The sequence below is a fragment of the Plecotus auritus genome (assembly GCF_963455305.1).
Source record: "Plecotus auritus genome assembly, chromosome: 4".
Taxonomy (NCBI): Eukaryota; Metazoa; Chordata; class Mammalia; order Chiroptera; family Vespertilionidae; genus Plecotus; species Plecotus auritus.
Genome location: NC_137775.1, coordinates 136,585,256 through 136,611,209, shown reverse-complemented (window position 1 = coordinate 136,611,209; position 25,954 = coordinate 136,585,256). Strand labels below are relative to the sequence as shown.

Genomic DNA, 25,954 nt, shown 5'->3' with positions numbered 1-25,954 from the left:
AGTCTTCTTGTAGTTAAGCCTTGATTGCTGTTGGTATCACTGGGAGGAATTGACCTCCAGGCCAATTGTCTGTGAGGACCAGTTTGTCTACAATAGGAGAACTTCTGTGCTGGAGACACCCTTATGGGCAGGACTTGCTTCAGTGGGGCTTTGGTGCTCACTGAGTCTGCCCCCTGAGTGTGTCCCTTATGGATCTGAGGAGTTGTAATCTGGCTGGTCCCACTCTGACCACTGGGTACACTGGCTCTTGGATCTCCAAGGAGGTGCAAAGTCAGCCACTGCCTGAGGCCACCCAGCAGGAGCTACAGAGAGATTTGCAGATTCCTTCTCTTTGTTTGGGGTTTGGAGGTGCTTAGATGAGGGCCAGCTATGAAGCAATGCAAGCTGCTGTTGAGCCTTGGGCCTTCTTTTGGAAGCTCTGGGGCTCTCTGACCCAGCTGCAGTTGGTTAGGTTTTAGATTGCAAAAGGCCAGGCCATTCATATGCAAAAGCCTCTGTGCACTGCTTGGGTGGGGTTGTAAATTGGGTGGGTGGGCGGTTTCAGTGAATCACCAGGGCGGAGCAAATAGCAATGGCTGCCCGTCAGCCCTGCTCCAAAGAGGCCCCCTTGTCTCTGTGTCCCGTGGCACCATGCTGGAACAATGATTGCTGCAAGCACCTCTGAGAGAAAGCCGCCCTCATGTTCCAGCCTGATGCCAGACAGTCCAGTTTCTCTCCTTATGAGTCTGGGTCCCCAGAGTCTCGCCTGGAACTGGATTTCAGAGCAGTCGGGAACTTGTATCTCCCTCCTGATTGAAAAAGATAACAGTGTACCAAGTTGCCAGTCCCTTTTGCACGCGCCTCCATACCTCCACACTTCCACACCCCCGCACCTCCTACAGGACTCAATGCGCTTTTCTCTTTCCTTCTAGTTGTATCACTTCCACTCAGCCAGCCTTCCTGTGGTTCTGGATGATATTTGTTTTGTCTTTTAGTTGTAGTTTTAATGTGGTTGTGCGCGGCAGCAAGTTCAGGTGTTTACCTATGCCACCATCTTGGTTTGTTCTAATATTTTTCTTTAACATTAACTTACCAGACACTGAATAACTGCATAAATTAATAAGCATAATGCAAATAAACCTATTTTTCTTGTTCTGTGGAAGCGAAATATTTCCTGTTGCACACACTAAACAAGTCTGTCCAAGACTAATGACGTGGCAATCAGCTGCTAAAATAATTACTGCTAGTATTAGTGGAGAGAAATGATGTGCCTGTGCTTAAGACACATAAGGGAAATGAATGCAACACGATTCTAGTAATCAGTCATTAGCAAACGTTGTAGTTCGTTATTAATAATTATATATAACAGGATATTGTAAAAATTAAGTTACGAAATTTTTATTAAAGAGTTTCTTACATACTGTTATATTGGCTGAGCAGCAAAAATATTCGTTGTGGGCCGCATGCAGCTCACAGACCACAAGTTTGATATGCTTGCTGTAGGGTTTCACATGATAGACATCTATATTTTAATTCAATTTTGTTCCAACTCCAAAGACAGTCCCATTCCATTTAGTTATATGTATGTGACCAAAATAGATCTCTTTAAAATTAAGTAAATTTAGTGGATGATTTTATGGACCATTTAAAATAGTTTATTTGTGGTGCTGGTTTTTGTTTGTTTGTGGGTTTTTCCCCCATAATCCCAGTAACTTTATGTTTTATATGTTCTTAATTAGCCAGAAAAAAAAAAATCTTGGTCCTCTTACTCCATTTTAGATTAATTTCTAAGTTTAATTCAAAGTTTACTTATTGATTTCCTGTTTGTTTGTTTTGTTGTTGTTGTTAATCCTCACCCGAGGATATTTTTTTTATTGATTTTTAGAGAGAAGAAGGGAGAAAGGGAGTGGGAAGTGAAAGAGAGAGAAACATCAATATGAGAGAGACACATCAATTTGCTTAGTGATTAGAGCATAGTTCAGCACACCAAAGGGTCATGGATTTGATTCTAAGTCAAGGGCATGTACGATCCCTCGCCCTAGTCGGGGCACGTGCAGGAGGCAACTGATCAATGTTTCTCTCTCTCCTCCTGTTTCACTCTCTCTAAAAATCAATAGTAAGCCCGATGGGCATGGCTCAGTGGTTGAGCATCGACGTCTGAACCAGGAGGTTCCAGTTTGATTCCCGGTCAGGGCACATACCCAGGTTGTGGACTGAATCTCCAATGTGGGCATGCAGGAGGTAGCTGATCAGTGGTTCTCTCATCATTGATGTTTCTGTCTCTCTCTCCCTCTCATTTCCTCTCTGATATCAATAAAAATATCTTTGCCCTAACTGGTTTGGCTCAGTGGATAGAGTGTTGGCCTATGGACTAAAAGGTCCCAGGTCCGATTCTGGTCAAGGGCATGTACCTTGGTTGCGGGCACATCCCCAGTGGGAGGTGTGCAGGAGGCAGCTGATCGATGTTTCTCTCTCATCTATGTTTCTGACTCTCTATCCCTCTCCCTTCCTTTCTGTAAAATATCAATAAAATACAAAAACTAAAAAAATAAAATAAATAGCCCTAACCGGTTTGGCTCAGTGGATAGAGCGTCAGCCTGTGGATGGAAGGGTCCCAGGTTTGATGCTGGTCAAGGGCATGTACCTTGGTTGCGGGCACATCCCCAGTGGGGAGTGTGCAGGAGGCAGCTGATTGATGTTTCTCTCTCATCGATGTTTCTAACTCTTTATCCCCCTCCCTTCCACTCTGTAAAATATCAATAAAATATATGTAAAAATAAATAAATAAAATAAAATAAAATGAAAATATCTTTTAAGAAAACCACAACTATAAACAGCACTTACCTTTTTAGCAGGGGGCCAGGAATGTGGGGAAATTGAAAAGAGATTTTTGTTTATTCTGAATACTCATGTATTTTATTTTTTTATAATTGAGAATATATTGTATTACTAGTATAGAAAAAAACCTGCAAAGTCCTATATAATAAAACCCTAATATGCAAATCGACTGAACGGCAGAACAACCAGCGGAATGACCGGTCGCTGTGACGTGCACTGCCCACCGAGAGGGAGGTGACCGACAGTGGCAATCGGGACAAGGCAGGCCAGCAGGCAATGCCAGGCTGCCAGCCAAGGCAGGTGCCAGTGGGGGCCCCCCTAATCACCCTGCCTGCCGATTGCCCCGCAAAGGGAGGCAACCGGTGGCGGGGGAGTGGGGGGGGGGAGTGCTGGCTAGCAGGTGGTGCCAGGCCCGCAGCCAAGGTGGGTGCCAGCGGGGGCCCCCCAATCACCCTACCCACTGGTCGCCCCACATATCGGCCTTGATTGCCAGCCAGGCCTAGGGACCCTACCCTATATATTGGGAACAGTCTCTTAGATTTAAAAATTAAAACCTGGCAAGGCTACTCTAACACTGAAAAAAACAGGATGATGCAGCGATGACATGCTTGGACTCTGGCTTGCACATTTTGTGGTCAGCCCTGATTCTGACACTTATAACTGTGTAACAAAGCCATTTACTTCTCTCTGCTTCAGTGTTTCCACCCATAAGATGGGGAAATGGTACTACTGCCTCAGAAGGATCATGTCATGTACTACTTTTTATAATCAGGGCAAAAAAATGTAGCTGCCCATACAACAGCAAGATGCCTTTCACCTGTATGAAAAGTATGGTCACTGGTGCATGCAGCATCCCAGATTGCGAGAGGGATGTCGCACTGCTGGTTTAGGCCCGATCCCCACGGCAATTGGACATCCCCCGAGGGCGCAGACTGGGCTGAGGGACACCCCCCACCCTCCTGTGCACAAATTTTGTGCACCAGGCCTCTAGTCCTATATAATAAAGATGTAATATGCAAATGGTCGTTACACCATGAAGCATAATGACCGACTGCGTAACGACCGGATCATGGATCAGCAGGAGGGTGGGGCAGTGAGCTACAAGCAGGCAGTGGAGAGCTACAGGAGGGGGCAGGGCAGCAAGCTATGAGGGGGTGCAGGGGGCAGAGAGAGCTACAGGAGGGCGGGGCGAGCTAGTGGCTACAAGTGGACAGAAGAGAACTACAGGAGGGTGCAGGGCAGCAAGCTATGAGGGAGGCACAGGGAGAGCTACAGGAGGGTGGGGCAGCAAGTGGAGAGCTACTGGAGGGTGGCAGCAAGCTACTGGCGAGCTACTGGCGCATGGATTTGTGCATAGGGCTACTAGTCTATATATATAAAAGCCTAAGCAACTGTTAAGACCAGAATGACTGGTTGACCAGTGTGCTCCCACAGCCAACCTCCCACGGCCAGCCAACCGGTCCCTCCCCCTGGCCGACAAACCTCCTGCACTCCCTCCTCCTTCTCTCCCCCCTGTCCAGCAGGCCTCACCTGGCAGCCCCCTACCGGCAGCAGGCCCTGATCGCTGGCCAGGCCTAGGGATTCCACTCGTGCACAAATGATGTGCATCGGGCCTCTAGTGTTCAATAAAAGGGAAAGACCACTATACTAAATAATCTTTAAATTTTCTAAGCTCTAAATTTCAAGGATTACAGGCAGTTGCTGCAATATTTTGTTAGAAATCTTGAAGTATTTCTAATTCCTTTCCTAAATTATTTTTATTTAAATTGTTTTAAAAATGTTTTTTAGGTGTGGAATATCAAACAAATGATTAAGTTGACACAGGAACATATAGAGGCGTTATTGGACAAATTTGGTGGGGAGCATAATCCACCATCAATATATCTGGAGGTAAGCTTTTGAGTATTATATCTGTAGTAATTTTGAAAAGAAAAATAATGCATGTATAAAAAGCATTTGTACTGATAATATTGGTTATCTTAGGTGGTTGGATTAGAAACAGTGGGAAAAGAGAATTAGTTTTGTCTTTGCTTCTTAATCTTGTTTCACTTGTTACAATAAATATGTAGTATTTTGTAATTTGGAGAATGTCAAAATTAAGAAAAAGTTGTATTTGAACTCCAAAATTTTATTCTGTTGAAAAAAAAAGAAAGATGATGATTCTGGAGGTCAGCAAACTAGTTGCCATGTTTAAAAATGGGGAGAATTTTGTAAAATATCTTTTTTCCAGAACAGATCTCCCCCAAATTGGTTTTTGCTTTCTTATAGGTAGAATTTATAATGTTTAAATAGCTCAAAATTACTTAGTTTTACTGTTTAATTGTGCCTAGAGGCTTTTGTATCAAGCCTTGAGTATCATTGTAAATTTATAGAGTTAGTCATTGTTCTTAATCCAGTGAGGTAGTAGTTACTATTCTAATCACAGATAAGCTTTCTTGGCATTAGTTTCCTTAGGGTAAGTCACTCAGATTCCACAGCCAGCAAGCTGTTATGGAATCTAGGCAGTCAGGCTCCACAGCCTGTTCTGCTTACCATTACACTATTCTGCCTGTCCCTGTAAAAGCTGGCTCCACCGTAATTACTAGCCGTACAGGGATATAACCCTAAATTACAAATGATCAGGTTACCATTTGCCTGCAAGTGCCAGAGATTTTTAGGCATGGATCAACGGACTCCTAAACTAAATTTCTAATTTAGTAAAGTACTTTTTAAAGAGCAAGTTAAATCTTCAGTATTTAATGAGAAAGTTTGCATTTCTAAAATAAATTTGGAAATAACTGCTAATATACTGTTCTTTTTACATGGCTTATCCCAGAGCACACAGCCAGGTAATATTAGTGCTAGGAGTAGAATTCATATCTCTGAATGCTATCTGTTTTACTTGTATGTCTGAGGAGGACAAGAAAGGAGCCATAAGGAGGCATATAATCCTGGGGAAAATAATAATTCTTTGTTAATCAGAATTAGGCAACTTTAACCAGAAGTTTTTTCTGTCCACCCTTTCTCTGTCTTGGGAGACGTATACAGTAGGTCCTCGGGTTACGTCGGAGATCCGTTCCTACGGCGCGACGTAACACGATTTTCGCTGTAAGTTGGAACCCACCTACATAAGCACCTACGTCACTCACATGGAGCACATACACAGCAGTAATGAAATGAAACAGTAAAAAAAATTTAAAAGAAAGATAACAATTCTTGACCTTTACTTGTGGTAAATAAATAATAAAAAACATAAAGTATATATGTACATACGTCGAAATAATGGAACTTTTTTTTAAAATAAATACTGTAAATGGGAGGTGGCGACGTAACCACGAAACGACTTACGTGGTTATAACTGTGTAACAAAGCCAATTACTTAACTTCCCTCTGCTTCAGTTTTTCCACCCATAAGATGGGGAAAATAGAACTACTGCCTTAGAAGGATCATGTTATGTTGTTTGTTTTTGTGTTGTTGAGTTGTAGGAGTTCTTTATGTATTCTCAATATATGTCCTGAATATCAGTCCTAATCAGATAGATAATTTGCAAATATTTTCTTCCATTCTGTGGGTTCCCAATTCACTCTGATGATAGTGTCCTTTGATAATCAAAAGTTTTTGTTTTTTTTAATGAATCTAACATCTATTTTTCCTCTTGTTGCCTATGCCTTTGGTGTCATCCAAGAAAGCATTGCCAAATTCAATGTCATGAAGCTTTTCCCTATGTTTTCTTTTAGGAGTTTTATAGTTTTAGTTCTTAATGTTTAAGTCTTTGATCCATTTTGAGTTAATTTGTATATGTGATATAAGGTAAGGGTCCAGCTTTTGCATTTCATATCCAGTTTTTCCAGTACCACTTGTTGAAAAGTCCTTTCTCATTTAATGGAAATTTTGATAAATGCACTTGTCAAGACATTTTACCATATATGTGAGAATTTATTTCTGGGCTCTCTACTCCATTGGTCTAATATGTCTGACTTTATGCCAGTACCACACTGATTTTATTACTATAGTAAAAGCTAAGTTTTGACATCAGGAAGTATGAGACCTCTAACTTTGTTCTTTGTCAAGATTGTTTTGGCTGTTTGGGATCCCTTGAAATTCCATATGGATTTTAGGATGGGTTTTTCTATTTCTGCAAACACTGGGATTTTGATAGGGATTGTATGAATCTATAGATTGCTTTAGGTAGTATTGACATCTTGAGTCTTTTTTTTTTTTTAAGTATGTTTTTATTGATTTCAGAGAGAGGAAGGGAGAGGGATAGGGAGATAGAAACATTGATGAGAGAGAAACATCGATCGGCCTCCTGCACACTCCCCACCGGGGATTGAACCCACAACCCAAGCATGTGCCCTGACCAGGAATTGAAACGGCAACCCTTGATTCATAGGTCAACACTCAACCACTGAGCCACACCGGCTGGGCAAGAGTCCTTAACTCTTAAATATGAACAGATATCTAAGAATAAACAGGAATGTGAAGAAAGCTTTTTAACAGAAATATAACAACAGAAATGGTCAAAATATGTACAGATAGCAGAAGAAAATTATAATTAACATCAGAGATATGAGAAAACATACTAATCTGTTCATGTTTCATGGCTGTACTAAAGAAGCAAAAGTAGCCCTGGCCAGTGTAGCTTGGTTGGTCTGAGCATCATCCCATGCACCAAAAGGTCTCAGGTTTGATTGCCTGTCAGGGCATATAACCTAGGTTGCTGGTTCACTCCCAGAAATGGGGCACATCCAAGAGGCAATCTCTCCCTCTCTCTCCCTCTCTCCCTCTCTCCCTCTCTCCCTCTCTCCCTCTCTCCCTCTCTCTCCCTATCTCCCTCTCTCCCTGTCTCCCTGTCTCCCTGTCTCCCTCTCTCTCCCTATCTCCCTCTCTCCCTCTCTCCCTCTCTCTCCCTCTCTCCCTCTCTCCCTCTCTCCCTCTCTCCCTGTCTCCCTCTTTCCCTGTCTCCCTCTCTCTCCCTATCTCCCTGTCTCCCTGTCTCCCTCTCTTCCCCCCCCTCTCTCCCTCTCTCCCTCTCTCCCTCTCTCCCTCTCTCCCTCTCTCCCTCTCTCCCTCTCTCCCTCTCTCCCTCTCTCCCTCTCTCCCTCTCTCCCTCTCTCCCTCTCTCTCCCTCTTCCTCCCTCTTCCTCCCTCTCTCCCTGCCCCCTTTTCCTCCCTTCTCTCTAAAATAAAAATAGGAAAAAAAAAACACACCCAAGAAAACATATCCTTGGGTAAGGATTTTTAAAAAGCATCAAAAGTAATAGAAAATCAATTGACCATAAATGTAAGGCTTTATTTCTGGACTCTTTAATTCTGTTGTGTTGTTCTATATGTGTATCCTTATTCCATTACTACATTGGCTTTGATCTTCAGAGTAAATTTGAAGGTGTTGCTATTTTCTAAGTGAATTAAAAGTGGGGGGTGGGGGGGGTGGGGGGGTGGGGATGAAGTTAGGAGCCAGAGAGGCATGGGAAAGGTTGGAATAAGTATTGTGAAGAATTTAATACGATGTTAAAAGTAAGTAACATTTTTCAGGCAATAGTATGCAGGACTAAGTTCCGTGAATTGATAATGGAACTAATTGGCCTAGTTTCATTATTTTCTCCATCAATATGTAGTAACCTGAGAGGAAGAATGGAATAATTGAGTGGTAGGATTTACCCAAGATTAGTATTTAACAAGCAAGTTAGTAAAACAATGAGAATTAGCCAGAGAATCTAAGATGTTACCAGGGTCATTGTTGAAATGAGTCACTATTAAAAGAAGTAAGACAACAAAAACCTAAATTTGACAAACTTGAAGGGATTAATATTGACAATGAACACATTAATGTGGTAGTAAGATGGAAGCTTAAAAAGGTGGGATAAGTGTGTGCATAGCAGTATGGGATGTTATAAACTGAGATATTGCCATCATTTGGAACTCTTGTAAAGAACGACATAGTATAGTTCTGGATCTTGAAGGTAGTGTGGAAATAAATGCCTTTAGAGATTCAAGGTATAAAGAACTTTAAGGCAAGAGTATTAAAAGAGTACTAGGTGTACCAGTTAATAATGGTGGATTTTGTAATAAAAAAAACCCCAATAATTTCAAGAGAAACATCAAAAGTGTTTTATTCAAAGTAATGTCCATCACTAGCTACACATTTCCCCCATCTTTCAGGTAATTTGTGGGTACTGTCCCAATAGAACTTTTCTTGTTTTGAGGCAATCTATAGATTCAGAGACCCAATTTTCCACTTCTTTGTATGTTTTGAAGTGCTGCTTAGAAAGTGCGTGTGCCATCGATCGGAACAAGTGGTAATCTGAAGGAGCAAGGTCTGTTGAATATAGCGGGTGGGTTAATACTTCCCAGGCAAGATCTTTTAACGTGTCTTTACCTGGTTTTGAAATGTGTGATGGTACATCATCATGAAGCAAAATTACTTTGCCATGTCTTCTGGCACATTCTGGTCATTTCACGATCACAGCGTGTTTCAAATTGATTATTTGTTGTCGGTAGCGATCAGTATTAATGGTTTCACCTGGTTTTAGAAGCTCATAATACACCACACCTTCCTGATCCCACCAAACACAGAGCATTGTCTTCTTTCTGAAGTGATTTGGCTTTGCAGTCGATGTTGATGGTGTAACCAGATCAACCCATTTGTGCATGTGGGATTCTCAAATCCACTTTTCATCGCCAGTCACAATTGAATGTAAAAAAGACTTTCTTTCATGCCATTGAAGCAACATTTTACTGATGACTTCTCAGTTTTCCATTTGTCTTTTGTTCAGTTGATGTGGCACCCATTTTCCTTCCTTTAAAATCTTTCCCATTGCTTGTAAACAATCGGAAATTGTTTGTTGACCAACGTTTAATCTTTCTGCAAGTTATTTTTGAGTTTGACACGCATCTTTATCCAATAATGCTTGTAATTGTTGGTCTTCAAACTTTTTCAGTTGACCTAGACGTTCTTTGTCCTTCACATCAAAATCATCACTTTTAAAGCATTTGAACAAGCTTTCACAAGTATCTTGAGATGGAGCATGTACACCATAAGCTTCCCGAAGTATACGATAATTTTTTCTTTAAAATAATGAATTAAAACTTCCTGTAAATGCTCTTTTTTTTTTTCATGAAATTCAATATTTTTAAGTGTAAAAATATCTATGATGTTAACACCTTCAGCAAATTTGACATAGGAAGTTTTGAAGCTTGTTGTCAATATAATAAAATAGCATACATATCAAATCGCATATATATCAACATATGTGTAACTCAATCTATTGAAAAAATATCCGCATTATTAACTGGTACACCTAGTAATCAATATCTACACTGAATGCAGCCAGGATAATAGGGTGAAATGAACCAAGCCAGGTACAAAACAAGGTAGGCAAGTGCCGTGGTAGATTGCCGATGTAACAATGGAGAGAGGTAGAATAAATAAGTAAATGTTTGGTACTTAAGAAAAGGTGAAGGGCCTGGCTGGGGTGACTCAGTGGTTGAGTGTCCATCAGGTCACATGCCTGGGTTGTGGGCTTGATCACCTGTGGGGGTGGAGGGACACATGCAGGAGGCAACTGATCAATGGTTTTCTCTCATCATTGATGTTTCTATGTCCCTCTCCCTTCCTCTCTCTGAAATCAATAAAAACATTTAAAAAAAAATGAAAGGAAGAGGTACTGATAAATGCAGTGAAATAATAGTTTGTAATCCACAATTGAGGAAATAATGTATTTCAAAAAATTAAGAAAAACGTTTTGATAAGTAATATTCAGAAATTTTATTGTTTACATGTGTTTCTTTTCCTAAGACTAACTTTTTGTAGTGAATGTGCTGCCCAATAAATAAGAATATTTGATCTATGCAAGGAGGAACTTTTGCCTCCCTGACTACATATTTACAATCTTCAAAGGGTAGGAAATGCATTGGTCTTTAGTTTTGTGATCTGAGCCCCAAACAGTGCCAAGCACATGTATGCTCAATATATATTTATTTAAGGCTCAATAAGTGGAGCATATAGGAAGAGCTGCTCATAAATAATTAGCACTTGGAACTGAAATTTGTATAGAAATGCAGATAAGAAAATTTTTTTTTTAATTTAACAAATCTTTATTGTTCAGATTATTACAATTGTTTCTCCTTTTTCCCCCCATAGCTCTCTTCCACTGGGTTCCCACCCCACCCTCTGCCCTTACCTCCCCACCACTATCCTCATCCATAGGTGTACGATTTTTGTCCAGTCTCTTCCTGCACCCCCCATACACCTTCCCCCTGAGAATTATCAGTCCACTCCCTTTCTATGCCCCTGATTCTATTATATTCACCAGTTTATTCTGTTCCTCAGGTTTTTAATTCACTTGATTTTTAGGTTCAAATGTTGATAGATATGTATTTGTTTTTCATAATTTTTATCTTTACTTTTTTCTTCTTCCTCTTCTTAAAGGATACCTTTCAGCATTTCATATAATACTGGTTTGGTGGTGATGAACTCCTTTAGCTTTTTCTTATCTGTGAAGCTCTTTTTCTGACCTTCCATTCTGAATGATAGCTTTGTTGGGTAGAGTAATCTTGGTTGTAGGTTCTTGCTATTCATCACTTTGAATATTTCTTGCCAGTCCCTTCTGGCCTGCATAGTTTCTGTTGAGAAATCAGCTGACAGTCATATGGGTGCTCCCTTGTAGGTAATTAACTGTTTTTCTCTTGCTGCTTTTAATATTCTCTCTTTGTCTTTTGCCCTTGGCATTTTAATGATGATGTGTCTTGGTGTGGTCCTCTTTGGATTCCTTTTGTTTGGGGTTCTGTGCACTTCCTGGACTTGTAAGTCTATTTCTTTCACCAGGTGGGGGAAGTTTGCAGTCATTATTTCTTCAAATAGGTTTTCAGTATCTTGCTCTCTCTCTTCTTCTGGCACACCCATAATTCTGATGTTGGTACACTTGAAGTTGTCCCAGAGGCTTCTTACACTATCTTCAAATTTTTGGATTCTTTTTTCTTTTTGCTTTTTCGGTTGAGTGTTTTTTGCTTCTTTGTATTTCAAATCTTTGACTTGATTCTTATGTTCCTCTAGTCTGCTTTTGGGTCTCTGTATAATATTTTTTATTTCATATGTTTAATTTCTAGTTAGTCCTTTTTCATATCTTCGAGGGTCTCGAAGATAGGGGAGCTTTGTGTGCTAGGTTTCCTATATGGCCCAGTGGGTCGGCCTCCCCAGTTAACCTGAGGTGGACACTCTTGGTGCACCCCTTTGTGCACTGTGTGTACAGCCTTGTTGTAGTTAAGTTTTGATTGTTATTGGTATCACTTGGAGGAATAGACCTCCAGGCCAGCTGGCTGTGAGGATCAGCTGTGTCTACGCTGGGAGAAGTTCTGTGCTGGAGACAGCCTTATAGGAATCGGACTTGCAAAATTGCAAAAGCCTCTGTGCTCAGCTTGGATGGGGCAGAGTTTCAGGGCGGAGCAGACAGTCTTGGCTTCCCGTCAGCCCTGCCCTTGCGCGTGCGCCTCCAGACCTCTGCCTTCCGCGGCTCCCCTGAGTTTCCGCCTGACAGTCCAGATTCCCCCCTAAGAGCGTGGGTCCCCAGGGGCTCACCTGGAACAAGGTTCAGTGCAGTCAGAACTGGGGTTCAGTGCATTCAGGAGCTTCCGACTCCCTTCCACTATGGAAAGCCTGCGGCAACCTCCGCATTCTGTCTTCTCCGAGAGCACGTGCGCGCGCGCGTCTCCAGACCCCTGACCGCCGTGGCTCCCCCGAGTCTCCGAGTCTCCATGTGCCTTTCCTCTACCTGACAGTCCAGACTTCCCCTGTATGAGCCTGTGTCCATGGGGTTTCACCTGGAACTGGGGTTCAGTGCAGTCCGGGGCTTCCTTCCCCCTCCTGCCAGAGAAAGTCAGCCAGGCACTCAGCCGCCCTTCCTCTCTGCGCGCATGTCTCCATACCTCAGCCGTTTGCCGCTCCTCTGATTCTCAGTGAGCTTTTCTCTTTCCTTCTAGTTGTAGAATTTCTACTCAGCCAGCTTTCCTGTGGTTCTGGATGATGTCCGTTCTGTCTTTTAGTTGTAGTTTTGAAATTGTTGTGCGAGGCAGCAGTTTAGGTGCTTACCTATGCCACCATCTTGGTTTCTCCCCAGAAAATTTTTAATCTCTTTAGTTCTTATGCCCTGGAATGCTATGAAACATTTCAAGGTCAGGGTAGGGCCTCTAGTAGGTTGTCAAAAAGGCTATTTACCTCAGTAGCTCATTTTAGTATTTTCTCTTTTTTCCCCAAAAAATATAAGGTAAGATCTAGCATACCACGTGCGGTGGCCTTTTCTGAAATGAAATTGTTGCTTCATTCTCTTCTACCTTTGGTAATTCTTCCTTCCTTGTAGAATGAATTTCAGGCTTCATAACATGATATTCTATCTAATAAAAGAGTAATATGCATGTTGACCATCACTCCAACACACAAGATGGCTGCCCCCATGTGGTCAAAGATGGCCGCCTCCATGTGGTCAAAGTTGGCCACCCCCATGTGGACACAAGATGGCCACCACAAGATGGCCAGCAGGGGACGGCAGTTGGGAGGGACCAGGCCTGCAAGGGAGGGCAGTTGGGGGTGATCAGGCCTGCAGGGGAGGGAAGTTAGGGGTGACCAGGCCTGCATGGAGGGCAGTTACGGGCAACCGGGCCTGCAGGGAAGGGCAGTTGGGGAAACTAGGCCTGCCAGGGAGGGCAGTTGGGGGGGACCAGGCCTGTAGGGGAGGGCAGTTGGGGAGGACCAGGCCTGCGGGGGAGGGGAGTTGGGGGAGGACCAGGCCTGCATGGAAGGCAGTTAGGGGCGACCAGGCCAGCAGAGGAGGGCAGTTGGGAGCAACCAGGCTGTCAGGGGAGGGCAGTTAGGGAGAACCAGGCCTGCAGGGGAGGACAATTAGGGGTGACCAGGCCGGCAGGGGAGGGCAGTTAGGGGCAATCGGGTGGGCAGGGGAGTAGTTAGGCATCGATTAGGCTGGCAGGGGAGTGGTTAGGGCGTGATCAGGCTGGCAGGCAGAAGTGGTTATGGGCAATCAGGCAGGCAGGCAGGCGAGTGGTTGGGAGAGGGATGTCTGACTGCCCATTTAGGCCCTATCCCAGTAGCAGTCGGACATCCCTCAAGGGGTCCCAGACTGGAGAGGGTGCAGGCTGGGCTCAGGGACACCCTCCCTCGTGCACAAATTTCGTGCACCAGGCCTCTAGTCTTCTGTAATAATCTATAATAATAAAAGCATAATATGCTAATTACATTGGATAGCCAAACAACCTTCTGGATGAAGCTGTAGCAGCGGGGGCTGAGGCAGAGGCAGTTAGGGGTGATCAGGCAGGCTGGCAAGCAGTTAGGGGCAATCAGGCAGGCAGGCAGAGGGGTTAGGGGAGATTAGGCAGGCAGGCGAGTGGTTAGGGGGATAAGGCAGGCAGGCAGAGGCAGTTAGAGGCGATCAGGCAGGCAGGCAGAGTGGTTAGGGGCGATTAGGTGGGCAGAGGCAGTTAGGGGGATAAGGCAGGCATGCGAGTGGTTAGGGGCAGGCAGGCAGGCAGAATAGTTAAGGGCGATCAGGCAGGCAGAGGTGGTTAGGGGAATAAGACAGGCAAGCAGAGGCAGTTACGGGCGATCAGGCAAGCAGGCAGAGGCAATTAGGGGCGATCAGGCAGGCAGGCAGGCGAGTGGTTAGGGGCATCAGGCAGGCAGGCGAGTGGTTAGGGGCATCAGGCAGGCAGGCAAGTGGTTAGGGGAGATCAGGCAGGCGAGTGGTTAGGGGCGATTATATATAATAATAATTATTTATATATATATATATATATATGTGTGTGTGTGTGTGTGTGTGTATATATATATATATATATATATATATATATATATATACGCTCTATAATCTGGTCCCTTACCCACATTTTCAGTCTTATTGTTTGTTTTCCTAGTCTTCAGTTAAATGAAACAAATATATATTGATCCCTTGTTGTGTCTTGGGTATGACATTCAACTATACTAGTTTATAGTTTTTTTTCTATGTCTTAAAATTTTCTGCCTTCCTACTTTGTTACACAATTTATGCTGTATTCAGTACTCTCTTCTCCCCACTTACTCCATCCATCTAAATATTAGCCTTTTAAGACCCCCTTCCTTCCTCATTCTTGTATCAAGAATGTTTTTTGTTTATTTCTCACATATAGTACTAACACAAATAAAAATATATTCATCTGCTTCTCAGCAGCCCAATAATGAACTCCTTGAGAGCTGTGAATTGTCATTTCTCTTTTTTTTAAATATATTTTATTGATTTTTTACAGAGAGGAAGGGAGAGGGATAGAGAGTTAGAAACATCGATGAGAGAGAAACATCGATCAGCTGCCTCCTGCACACCTCCTACTGGGGATGTGCCCGCAACCAAGGTACAAGCCCTTGACCGGAATCGAACCTGGGACCTTTCAGTCCGTAGGCTGACGCTCTATCCACTGAGCCAAACCGGTTAGGGCTGAATTGTCATTTCTAAACCTTTATTCTCCCTGTAGCATTTTATAAATGGTTGTAGTACTTCATCTTTAAGGGAGAAATGGTGAACTATAGTATGGGGTGATTACAACTGCCTTAAAGAACCATGGACATGTATATGTCAGTTCATTCCATCTCTTTACTTTCAATATCATTCTGTTTTCAAGATTCTTCTTACTTTTAGAATATGATATATGTGGTAATTTGACCTGATAGCCTTAGTCAAAATTGACAATGGTCCCAGAATTTCTTGACTGCAGTATGTAAGCCACCTTTTCAAATAAAATTTTATTCTCTAAGCAGTATTGATGAGGAAGGAGGTCATCAGAGATCCATAGTGAGAAGAATAAAGAATTTTAATTGACAGCTATTTCAGAAGGAAGACAGCAGTTATACATCTTCTAAAATTTTGGTGGTAGTGGTGAGATCTGGTACCGTGTACCTGAGTGTTATTTTTCTGACAAATCTATACCTCATCTCTTTTTCAACTTGTTTGTCTGTTCTTAGAGCAGGGGGAGAGGAGTGTGAAACTTTATGTGCCAAAAGCTTTTTTGGGGGGCAGGGGGGAAACAATTTTAATGAAGAGGGTACTTATCCTTGATGTAGTATAGTATTTTATACTACCTTCTTTTATTAATACTCATAGATATTATAGACATCTCTTATATGTGTGTATCAGTTTCTCATTGTAATATAATGTAGTATCTTATAACAAAAGATCAATTTAAAGGTAGAAGTAGTCATTTACAATACTTCCAGTGCTTATTTTGAAATTCATAACTTAAAACCCTGTTAGCTAAATTATAAAGAGATTATCATCGAGGACTTAAATTTTATGTTTCCCTTTGTTACTGTCAGGAAGAGTTCCAGATTCACTGTAAATCTACTTTATTTTGTAGGCCTATGAAGAATACACCAGCAAGCTAGATGCCCTCCAACAAAGAGAACAACAATTATTGGAATCCCTGGGGAATGGAACTGATTTTTCTGTTTCTAGCTCTGCATCAACGGACACCGTTACATCTTCTTCCTCTTCTAGCCTTTCAGTGCTACCTTCATCTCTTTCAGTTTTTCAAAATCCCACAGATGTGTCTCGGAGCAACCCTAAGTCACCACAAAAACCTATTGTTAGAGTCTTCCTGCCCAACAAACAGAGGACAGTGGTGAGTCAACTTTTAATATCATCATTCCTTTTCTTTGTATTTTTCAGAAAGACCACTTGTTGAAAATGAAATATATCATCACTTTATACTCAGTGGTCTTACAAATTGAAGCATTTCAAACAAGGAAGGAAAAGACAATTATTTGGTGCCAAAGTTTGTGTTCCTTAACTATAACAAAGAGTATTGTTTTTAGTGTTAGATTTGACATTTAATCCTACCTACCAAACTTGAACCATGCTCAAGTTTAAGTACTAGTTCAGAATTAATCAGAATTTTAAGACTAGTGCTTACTTGTTGTCTAACATCTATCAGATAAGATTCATTCTTCACCCTTGAGAATTCTCTATTTGGATTTATTTTTCCTCTTGTTTATATAAGTTTTGATTGTTGATCATTAGTATCACCGTTAGAATAGAGTACTCTGTAAGTTACATTTAGAACAGAGAAATCTGAAGAATTATTTTGGATGGTCTGTAATCCTCAAGTGCAATAAGTACTGTCAGTAGATTTAGTAAATAATGCACCCTTATACATCATTACTTTTTATAATGCATATTGCTTTTGATATTAACAGAAACCATTTCATTTCCAATAAAGTCAAAGTAGTTTTTAATTATTTTTCTCAGGCAGCATCAGTGGTAATGCTTGTTCTTCATGGAAAAAGTTTGCTCACCTATGCTATAGTGACCTTCAGTGGGGTCAGTTTTTCACCATGTGCAACAGAGATTTGAGGATTAATGTGTGGGAACATAAGACTAGGCCTTGTGACACAGACATAGTTGGGATTTAGATCTTTACATAAAGCTGAGCCTTGAAGAGCTTTACCTTCAACAAAAGGGTGAACTGGAAGGAAATTTATTCACCAGCATACATAAATAACAGTGAAACTTATCTGTCTTTGCCATGGTTCCAGATAAGAGTACCCTGTGTACTCTTAGACCTAGTCTCATCAAAGTGTGGGTTTCCCTGCACCCAAGAAATTAATGTAACAACTGGTACTAGAGGGGTAATAGCATTCAGGGACAGGGCAAAAGTAAATGAAAACCCTCCCTGGCCCATTCAGGTCCCTGAATTCACAGAGAGAATGCCCTCGTGACAAGCTCAAAATCCTAATTTATAAAATATACAAGGAAACTGTCTACCATTCATGAGTTAGAAGATTTAGAAACAGCTAAATTAGACTACTAAGAAGGAACAAAACAGAACTTCCAGGTGGTCTTCAAATTTTAAAAAGAAGGAAATCCTACCTTTTGCAACACCATGCATGGACCTGGGGAATATTATGTTAAGAGAAATAAGCCAGTCAAAGAAAGACAAATACCATGCGATTTCACTTATATGTGGAATCTAATGAACAAAATAAATTAACAAATAAAATAGAAACAGACCCATAAATACAGAGAACAGACTGACAGGGTTGGGGGGCTGGGTGGAAAAAAAAAATCCTCATAGACCCAGACAATAGTATGGTGATTGCCAAAGAAGAAGGGGCTTGGGGGAAGGTAAATGAATAAATTGGTGATAGAAGGAAATTTGACTTGGTGTGGTGAACACAGAATATAATATACAGATAATGTATTATAGAATTATACACCTGAAACATATATAATCTTATTAACCAACTAGAGGCCCGGTGCACAAATTTGTGCACCCGTGGGGTCCCTCGGCCTGGGCTGCGGGATCGGGCCCAAACCGGCTTTCTGATATCCCCTGAGGGGTCCCAGATTGCAAGAGGGCACAGGCCAAGCCGACGGACCCCACTGGTGCACGATCTGGGTCTGGGAGGGATGTGGGAGGTCGGCTAGCTGGGGAGGGACTGCAGGAGGGCTCCAGGGCATATCCAGCCTGTCTCGCTCAGTCCTGATCAGCTGGACCCCAGCACCAAGCTAACCTACCCACTGACTGCCCCCTGGTAGTCAGTGCACATCAAAGCAAGCAGTTGAGCAGCCTTAGCATATCCTATCTAATAAAAGAGTAATATGCAAAATGACCACACCTCTGCTACACCCACAAGCCACGCCCACCAGCCAATTAGGAGCGCGTATGCAAATTAACCCAACCAAGATTGCTACGGCCACGGAGCTGCAGCAAGCAGGAGGCTTGGGTTTCCCCGGCAATGGAGGAAGCCAAGCTTCCCTGCCGCCCTGGCCGGCCCAGGCCTACACTCAAGTCTACAAAGTTTCAATTATAGAAGATAAATAAATCCCAACAAAAATGGCGGCAGCCACAGAGCTGGAGAGAGCAGGAGGCTTGAGTTGCCCCCGGCGATGGAGGAAGCCAAGCTCCCGCAGCCCTGGCCTGCCTTGGCCTCTGCTACAAAGTTTCAATTATAGAAGATAAATAAATCCCAGATCTCAGGGCCTTTGCTTGGGTTGCTGGGGGGTGTGGCCAGCCTGCAAACAACCACAGGCCCCTCGCCCAGGCCACCCCAAGGGAACCCCCACCCTGATTGGGACACCCTTCAGGGCAAACCAGCTGGCCCCCACCATTGCACCAGGCCTCTATCCTATCCTATCTAATAAAAGAGTAATATGCAAATTGACCATCACTCCAACACACAAGATGGCTGCCCCCATGTGGTCAAAGATGGCTGCCCCCATGTGGACACAAGATGGCCAGCAGGGGAGGGCAGTTGAGAGGGACCAGGTCTGCAAGGGAGGGCAGTTGTGGGCGATCAGGCCAGCAGGGGAGGGCAGTTGGGAGGGACCAGGCCTGCAAGGGAGGGCAGTTGGGGGCGATCAAGCCTGCAGGGGAGGGCAGTTAGGGGTGGGCCAGGCCGGCAGAGGAGGGAAGTTGGGGGCGACCGGGCCTGCAGGGGAGGGCAGTTGGGGGGGACCAGGCCTGCAGGGGAGGGCAGTTAGGGGCAATCAGGTTGGCAGGGGAGCATTTAGGCATCAATCAGGCTGTCAGGAGAGTGACTAGGGGGTGATCAGGCTGGCAGGCAGAAGCAGTTAAGGGCAATCAGGAAGGCAGGCAGGCGAGCAGTTGGAAGCCAGCCGTCCTGGATTGTGAGAGGGATATCCGACTGACCGTTTAGGCCCTACCTGGATCGGGCCTAAATGGGCAGTCGGACATCCCTTGAGGGGTCCCAGATTGGAGAGGGTGCAGACTGGGCTGAGGGACACCCTCCCCCCATGCATGAATTTCATGCACTGGGCCTCTAGTCATTAGCATATTATGCTTTGATTGGTTGGATGGATGACCAGACACTTAGCATATTAGGCTTTTATTATATAGGATGTCAACCCAATAAATTCAACGAAGGAAGGAAGGAGGGAGGGAGGGAGGGAGGGAGGGAGGGAGGGAGGGAGGGAGGGAGGGAGGGAAGAAAGATCAGTGGATGACAGTTATCATCTATGAAGTATTCTTGCTAAGAATGATTACAAGTTAAATGTCAAGTTTCTGCACCTTCCATTTTACAAGAAACACATGGAGATAAGCACCATGGGAAACAAGAAAAATGTGGACATCCTCTAAGATAAACCGCCTCAATGTCATGGAGATTAAAGGGTTGGGGATTTTCCTGGCTGGTGTGCCTCAGTTGTTTGGAGCATTGTCCCATGCACCAGAAGGTCGCAGGTTTGATTCCCCGTCAGGCCACATACCTAGGTTGCTTGTTCAATCCCTAGTCAGGGCCATGTATGGGAGGCAGCTAATCAATGTATCTCTCTTACATAGATGTCTGTCTTTGTGTGTGTGTGTGTCTCTCTCTCTCTCCCCTCCCCCAACTCTCCTTCTCTCTCCTCTCTCCTACTCTCCACCTTCTTCCTTCTTTGGAGTCAATAAAATAAAAAATAAAAAAGTTGTGGATCATTCTACGCTAAATAAGACTAAAGAGACATAACAACTAAATACAGTGTGTGATCCTGGTTATGGATTAGGATGGGGAGAGCTGTAAAAGACATTCTTGAGACTTGGGAAATTTTTAATGTTTACTGAACATTAGATGTTATGGAATTATTAATTTTTAAAGTGTGATAATATACAGGAGAATGTTTTTATTCTTGGGAAATACATGTGTAAATATTTAAGGGTACATTATAATCATGCCTACAACTTTCTCCCCCTCTTTTTTGAAACATAACTTAAGTAAAGTGTAAAAATCTCAAGTGTGTACAATTCAATGACTTTCTACAAATGTAACTGCCATGCAAATTAAGATATAGAACATGCCAGACCAGTGTAGCTCAGTGGTTGAGCATAGACCTGTGAATGAGGAGGTCATGGCTCGATTCCCAATCTGGGAACATGCCCAGGTTGCGGGCTCAATCCCCAATATTGGATGGGCAGGAGACAGCCAATCATTGATTCTCTCTCATCATTGACGTTTCTATTTCTCCCTCTCCCTTCTTCTCTAAAGTCAATAAAAATATACTTTTTTTAAAAAGATACAGAACATTTCTAGTGTTTGAGAGGATTCTTCTGCCCCCCCCCCCAAAAAAAAAAAACTTCAATTCAGGACCCACCCTCAAGAGTAACCACTATTCTGACTTCTCAATCAATTTGGAACTTATTGTCAAATAATATGATGGAAAACAAAATGTGGGGAGAGAGAAAAAATAATTTTTAATCTATGTAGAAAGAATTTCTTCTAATAGAATTAGAAAATTCAAACAACATAGAATAAAAGAAAACTGGAAAGTTGAAAAGAAACAGTTATCTCTAGGAAAAAAAGCTATTGAATGTATTGATGCTGATTTGAGGAAGTAGCAATGTAACATCTATATATATAAAAAAGCCTAAGTGACCATCGCAACCGAACGGATGACCAAACAGGCTGCGTGGGGCGACCAGGCCTTCAGGGAGGTTAGTGAGGGATGACCAAATGACCGAGCAGCAGGATGCGTGGGGCAACCAGGCCAGCGGGGGAGGGGTGCCAGTTGGGGGTGACCAGGCCGGCAGGGTGGGGGCAGTGAGGGGCAACCAGGCTGGTAGGGGGGCAGTTAGGGGCAACCAGGGTGGTGGGTGGGGGCATTTGGGGGCGACCAGGCTGTCTGGGGGGGGGGCAGTTAGGGACGACTAGGCCAGTGGAGGGGGCTGTTGGGGGTGACTAGGCCAGCAGCGGGGAGCAGTTGGGGGTGACCAGGCTGGCACGGGCGGCAGTTAAGGGCGATCAGGCAGGCAGGTACATGAGCAGTTAGGAGCCAGTGGTCCTGGATTGTGAGAGGGATGTCCCAGATTGGAGAGGGTGCAGGCTGGGCTGAGGAGACCCCCCCCCCCGCCATGCACGAATTTCGTACACCAGGCATGTAGTCTATATACATAAAAGGCTAAGTGACTGTCCGACTGGTAGCTATGATGTGCAATGACCACCAGGGGGCAGACACTCCGACTGGTAGCTATAACGCACACTGACCACCAGGGGGCAGATGCTCAATGCAGGAGCTGCTGAGCTGCTGTGACTTGGCAGCGGCAGTTCTCGGGTGATGCACCCGGATCCAGAGAGGAGGGAGCCCGATTCTGGGGTGGGACACCCGAGAACTGCCCTTTTACAATCCAGGACTCCTCAGGGGATGTTGGAGAGCCGATTTCAGCTGGATCCCCACAGGCCAGGCCAAGGGACGCCGCTCACTCTACATACAATCTTGGAGCCGCAGCACCACCTCAGGTGCGGCCGGCCAGGGAGGGACCATGGGAGGTTGGCTCCAGAGCGTGTCCGGCCTGTCTCGCCCAGCCCGTCCCCACAGACCACCTTCTAATTAATTTCCTTTCAATGTGCAAAATCCATGCACTGGGGCACTAGTTTTAAATAAAATCTCAACATATTAAAAAAAGACAAATGGAATAAAAACATCTCAACATGTCAAGATCATTACAGCTTACCACAGAACTGTGTTAAGATGCTTTATGAAAATTATAATGTTTATTTTCAAAATTTCAATGGATGAGGTAAAAAGTTGATAAAACCCAACTGAATGGAGAGAGAATTAGTGAACTCTGGAAAGCAAAGTAAGTTTTAGAAAATATAAAGAGAGGTTAAGTACATGAAGAAGGGAATGAACAATTTCATTATGTGTCTCAAAAAGTTTCAGAAAGTGAGAATAGAGCAAAATTGAAAGAAATGATGGTTACTATTTATGAAAGACATGAGTGTAAAGATTTGGGCAACATAAGCCCTAAGTTGGTAAGTAAATTTGAATCCATACTTATAGATGTAACAAAATGAAAGGATATTGTTTCCAGATCACTTAGGGAGGGGAAATTACCTATAAAAATTTTTCAATTAGATTATTAAAACAGTTTCTTCATAGCAGCTGAAGAAAGCCAGAAGACAATGGAATAATATACACAAAGTGTGATAGATGCCTGTAAGTCATTCAGGTAAACTATGAGTTTAGCTAGCTTGGTACAGTATGAGTGAATACACTATAATGGCCTTTCCAGGTGAGGAGTTTACCTCTCCCAGGTTCTGCTTGAACACAGGAAGGAATAAAAAGTAAGAATTCAACCTAAAACTACAAAATTTATAGAAGAAAACACGGGATAAAATCTTTGTGACTTGGAATTTGCAATAATTTTTTAAATATGCACAAAAAGCACAATCCATAATGAACATAACAGTAGTTCCTCTTATCCAAGAGGGATACATTCCAAGACTCCCAGTGGTTGTTGATAAAGTTTAATTTATAAATTAGGCACAGTAGGAGATTAACAATAAAATAGAGCAGTTTGCCTAGCCAGTGTTGCACATGACCCATGAACCAAGAGGTCCCCAATTCAATTCCTGGTCAGGGCACATGCCTGGGTTGCAGGCTTGATCCCCCATAGGGGTGTGCAGGAGACAGACGATTGATGTTTCTCTCTATATATCACTCTTCCTTCTCTCTCCAGAATCAATAAAAACATTTTAAAAAAAATTTTTTAAATAAAATACAGCAGTTATAACAATCTATATATATATAAAAGCCAAGCAACCGGAACAACCAGTCGCTATGATGCACACTGCAGCCAGTCAACTGGCCTGATGGGGGTGGGGCTGCTGGTTGACCTCCAGAGACCCCTCTCCCACCGCCGGCCTGGCCCCCATTGGGCCCCAGGGGGGCAGGGCCAGCAGCCGACTTTCCACAGTCCGTCCCCCCAACCAGCTGGCCCCAATCAGGGCAGGTCGGCCAGACCCCACCCATGCACGAATTCGTGCACCAGGCCTCTAGTATACTATAAAAGTTACTTGAATGTGGTCTCTCTATTAAAAGTATCTTATTGTACTCTACTTACTCTTCTTGTGATGATGTGAAATTATACAGTGCCTATGTGATGAGATCAAGTGAGCTGAACGATGGAGACGTTGTGACAGTATTAGGCTATGCACTATAAGGGTTACTTGAACACATACTGGGACCGTACTGGAATACTATGACTGTCAATAATCTGATAACCAAGATAACTACCAAGTGACTAATAGGAAGGTAGTGTATATAGTGTGGATACACTGGACAGAGGGATGATGCATGCCCCAGTCCGATGGTGGGATAGGGTAGGATTGCACAAGATTTCATCACGCTACTCAGAACCACTGCACATTCAAATTTATGAATTGTTTATTTCTGGAATTTTCCACTTAATATCTTTGGACCATAGTTGACTGTGGGTATTTGAAACCTCGGAAAGTGAAACCAGGGAGAAGAGGGGACTACTATTTTGATAAATTAGACTTCATCGAAATTAAAAACTTCTCTTCAAAAGACAGTATTAAGTGAATAAAAGATAAACCACATACTGATAATTTTTGCAAAACATGTATCTGATTAAGAACATGTATTCAGAATATATGAAGAGCTCTTAGAATTCAATAACAAGAAAATAACTCAATTTAAAAATGGGCAGCCGAAACCGGTTTTGCTCAGTGGATAGAGCGTCGGCCTGCGGACTGAAGGGTCCCGGGTTCGATTCCGGTCAAGGGCATGTACCTGGGTTGCGGGCACATCCCCAGTGGGAGGTGTGCAGGAGGCAGCTGATCGATGTTTCTCTCTCATCGATGTTTCTAGCTCTCTATCCCTCTCCCTTTCTCTCTGTAAAATATCAATATAATATATTAAAAAAAAAATGGGCAAAAGATTTGAACAGGTACTTCACCAAAGAAGATATATGGATGGCAAATAAACACATGAGAAGATGCTCAACATCATAAATCATTAGGGAAATGTAAAATAAAGGCACAAGATACCAGTACACATCTTCAATCTCTAAAATGGAAGAATGGCCATACCAATTATTGGTGAGGATGTGGAATAACTGCTGGTGGGAATGTATAATGGTACAACCACTTTGGGAAACAACTTGGCAGTTTTAGTAATGCAGTCCCTTTCAAAATCTCAAAAATTCCATTCTGAAATTCATGTGGAATTTCAAAGAATCCTGAATAGCCCAACATTCTTATAAAAGAACAAAGTTGGAGGTCTCACACTTCCTGATTTCAAAACTTACTACAAAGATACGGTAATCATATCATTGTGATAGTGGCATAGACAGATAGACATATAGCCAAATGAAATAGAATAGAGAGCCCCGAAATAAATTATCACATATACAGTCAAAGGATCTTTTATGAGGTACCCACACTACCTAGTGGGGAAAAGTACAGCCAGTTCCACAAATGGTGCTGGGAAAACTGGGTATACACATGCAAAAGAGTGAAGTTGGAACCTTAACTTACACCATATACAAAGCTATTTCAAATGGATCAAAAATGTAAGAGCCAAAACTAGTACTTTTAAAAGAAAACATTGAGGGAAAAACATAATGACATTGAATTTGGCAGTCATTTCTTGGATATGACAGCAAAATCACAGACAACATAAAAATAGAGAAATTGAGCTACATTAAAATTTAAAACCTATGTCAATCAAAGAATACGGTCAACAGAATGAAAAGTCAATACAGAATAGGAGGAAATATTCAAATCATATATCTTGACAAGGGGTTAATATTAAGAATATATTTTGAGAAACTCCTATAACTCAACAACAACAAAAAAAAACCTCATTTTAAAAATGGGCAAAGGATTGAATAGACATTTCTTCAAAAAAGCTACACAAATAGCCAACAAACAAAAATATGCTCAAGATCACTAATCATTAGAAAATGCAAACCAAAGCCACAATGAGATACCACTTTATACTCATTGGAATTGCTACTATCAAAAAATAAAAATGCGTGTTGGCAAGAATGTAGAGAAATTGGAATCCTTGTGCATTATTGATGGGAATGTAAAATGGTGACCACTATGGAAAACAGTATGGAGGTTCCTCAAAAAGCTAAAAATAGAGTTACTATATGATCCAGCAATTCTACTTCTGGATATATACCCATATTGAAAGTTGTCGTTTCAAAGAGATTATTTTTACACCCATATTCGTAGTAGCATTGTTCACAATAACCAAAATGTGTAATCAATCCAATTGTCCATCAACAGATGAATGGATAAACAAAATGTGGTGTATACATACAATGGAATATACTATTCAGCCTTAAAATTTAGAAGGAAATTCTGATATATTCTGTAGC

At 42.6% G+C, this 25,954-nt stretch overlaps 1 protein-coding gene across 5 annotated transcripts in view; it reads left to right on the top strand.

The window, feature by feature from the left end:
- The window catches only part of BRAF (B-Raf proto-oncogene, serine/threonine kinase), a 150,391-nt gene that overhangs the window by 43,206 nt on the left and 81,231 nt on the right, over positions 1–25,954 (top strand). For all 5 annotated transcript variants that reach the window (XM_080665983.1, XM_080665981.1, XM_080665982.1 and 2 more), the window contains exons 2-3: positions 4,606–4,707; positions 16,187–16,450. In XM_080665983.1, coding sequence (XP_080522109.1) covers positions 4,606–4,707; positions 16,187–16,450 — 366 coding nt within the window. The remainder of the gene's footprint in view (positions 1–4,605; positions 4,708–16,186; positions 16,451–25,954) is intronic.